The sequence below is a fragment of the Carlito syrichta genome, unplaced genomic scaffold, assembly GCF_000164805.1.
Source record: "Carlito syrichta isolate Samal-C Ts95f unplaced genomic scaffold, Tarsius_syrichta-2.0.1 Scaffold144297, whole genome shotgun sequence".
In the NCBI taxonomy this organism is placed as follows: domain Eukaryota; kingdom Metazoa; phylum Chordata; class Mammalia; order Primates; family Tarsiidae; genus Carlito; species Carlito syrichta.
In genome coordinates this window covers 56,590-58,882 of record NW_007088393.1, presented here as the reverse complement: position 1 = coordinate 58,882, position 2,293 = coordinate 56,590, and the positions used below count along the sequence as shown (strand labels likewise).

The window sequence follows — 2,293 nt, the reverse complement described above, 5'->3', positions numbered from 1 at the left end:
TTGAGTTGAATTCTCACTCTGTCACCTCACACGCTCATGGCCACTGCAGCCTCAACCTGCTGGGCTCAGACTATTCTCTGCCTCAGCCTTCCAAGTAGCTGGAACTACAAGCATGTGTCACCACGCCCGGCTCATTTTCTTGATTTATTGTAGAGATGAGGTCTTGCCAAGTTGCCTAGGCTGGTCTCAAACCTGTGGGCTCAGGCAATCCTCTGACCTCGGCCTCTCAAAGTGCTGAGATTATAGGAGTGAGCCACTGCATCTGGTCTATTTATTTACATTTTTATGTAGAGATAAGGTCTTGCTATGTTGCCCAGGCTGGTCTCAAACCCATGGACTCAAGCAATCCTCTGGCCTCCCAAAGTGCTGGGATTACAAGCATGAGTCACCATGCCTAGCCTGTTTTCTTGTCTGTCTGTCTGTCTATCTATCGATCGATCTATCTATTGATTCGGACTCTGTCTGCCTGCCTGCCTATCTATCTATCTATCTATCGAAATGGAGTCTATCTATCTATCTATCTGTCTATCGAATTGGAGTCTTACTCTGTTGCCCTGGCTAGAGTACAGCCTTGATCTGCTGGGTTCAGGTGATCCTTCTGCCTCAGCCTTCCAAGTAGCTGGAAACACGGGTGCATACAGCCACATCCAGCTAATTTTTTGATTAATTGTAGAGCTCTCATCAAGTTGCCTAGGCTGCTCTCGAACCCCTGGACTCAGGCAAACCTCTCACTTTTGCCTCCTAAAGTGCTGGGATTATTATGCTTGAGCCACCACACCTGACCCTCTTTTCTTTTTAAATAATATACCCTTTGCGAAGCAAAAAGGCTACTCCAAGGTGTTTCATTAAAGTTGATGCTGCAGGCCCCAGCTCTCTGAGGGCCCACAAACCCAGGCAGGTGTTAAAGGAGAATCTGCATATCAGCATGTCCTGCACTTACTTATCTTTGCCCCTTTCCTTCAGCTTCTTCATATCCACCATGCCACCTGTTTTCATCTGAAAGGGATCATCCTGCAGAAAGCAAGCACAGCTTAGACAAAGCATGTGTATAAATGGCAGTGGAATTATTTTTTTTAAAGCACAATCACCCATTGAAGAGCAGTCACAGGGAGGTCTACCAAAACTGCCCAGGAAGTTCCCATAACTTACCACTAGAGTGGTCTCTTCTTGTACCTTCTCTCCTACCAGCAGGGCCACAGCACTGAGCAAAATCAAGAGAGGGAGGGAGAGAGAGAAATGGCACAATTCAGAGACGAGGGGGAACACGCAAGAGGTTTGTAGGTTGCAATGTTAGTGCAAGAGTTAGATTTTTTTTTTTTGAGTTGGAGTCTCACTCTGTCTCCCAGGCTGGAGTGCGATGGCACCCTCACGGCCACAGCAGCCTTGACCTGCTGGGCTCAGGTGATCCTTCCACCTCAGCTTTCCAAGTAGCTGGAACTACAGGCATGCAGCACCATGCCCAGCTAATTTTTTGATTTATTGTAGAGGTGAGGACTCATCAAGTTGCCCAGGCTGGTCTCGAACCCGTGGGCTCAGTCAATCCTCTCATCTCGGCCTCCCAAAGTGCTGGGATGACAGGTTTGAGCCACTGGACGAAGAGTGAGCTTTGAGGAGTGAACATGAAAGCCAAAAGGAAGGCCCACAAGAATAAAACAGGGCCTTGTGTGGTGGCTCACACCTATAATCCCAACACTTTGGAAGGCTAAGGTGAGAAGACTGCCTGAGCCCATTGGTTCAAGACCAGACCGGGCAACTTGTGAGACCTCATCTCTACAATAAATCCAAAAAATTAGCTGGGTGTGGTAGCACGTGCTTGTAGTTCCAGCTACTTGGAAGGGTGAGGTGAAAGGATTGCCTAAGCCCAGTAGGTGGAAGCTGCGGTAGCCGTGAGGTGCTATTACACCCCAGGCTGGGTGACAGTGGGACTCCAACTCAAAAAAAAAAAAGAACAAAACAGAGGTCAACAAGCATTGTAGATGCTGGGGGGTGGGGATCGGGGCGAGTGAAGTGGTACACTTTCCTGTAAGCCACTGGCATTCTCTTGGCCTGAACATCTCATTTCTAAGATTTTTTTTGCCATCAGGGAAAATGCAGCTAAAGACAAATGCAAGAAAATATCTTGCATCTTTATGTGATGGTGAAAATTTACAAAATAACCTATATGTCCCAATAGGAGATTTTTTTTTTTAATTGAGTTGGAGTCTCACTCTGTCGCCCAGACTGGAGTGCAGTGGCCTCTCCCGGTCACCGCAGCCTCGACCTGCTGGGCTCCGGCCATCCTTCCGCCTCAGCC

General features: G+C 48.0%; 1 protein-coding gene across 2 annotated transcripts in view; it reads right to left on the bottom strand.

Annotated features, from left to right (window-relative positions):
* The window catches only part of CUNH9orf78 (chromosome unknown C9orf78 homolog), an 8,720-nt gene that overhangs the window by 5,057 nt on the left and 1,370 nt on the right, over positions 1-2,293 (bottom strand). For both annotated transcript variants that reach the window (XM_008050342.1, XM_008050343.1), the window contains exons 3-4: positions 1,150-1,201; positions 941-1,011 (exon numbers count right to left, since the gene is read on the bottom strand). In XM_008050342.1, the coding sequence (XP_008048533.1) occupies positions 941-1,011; positions 1,150-1,201 (123 nt within the window). The remainder of the gene's footprint in view (positions 1-940; positions 1,012-1,149; positions 1,202-2,293) is intronic.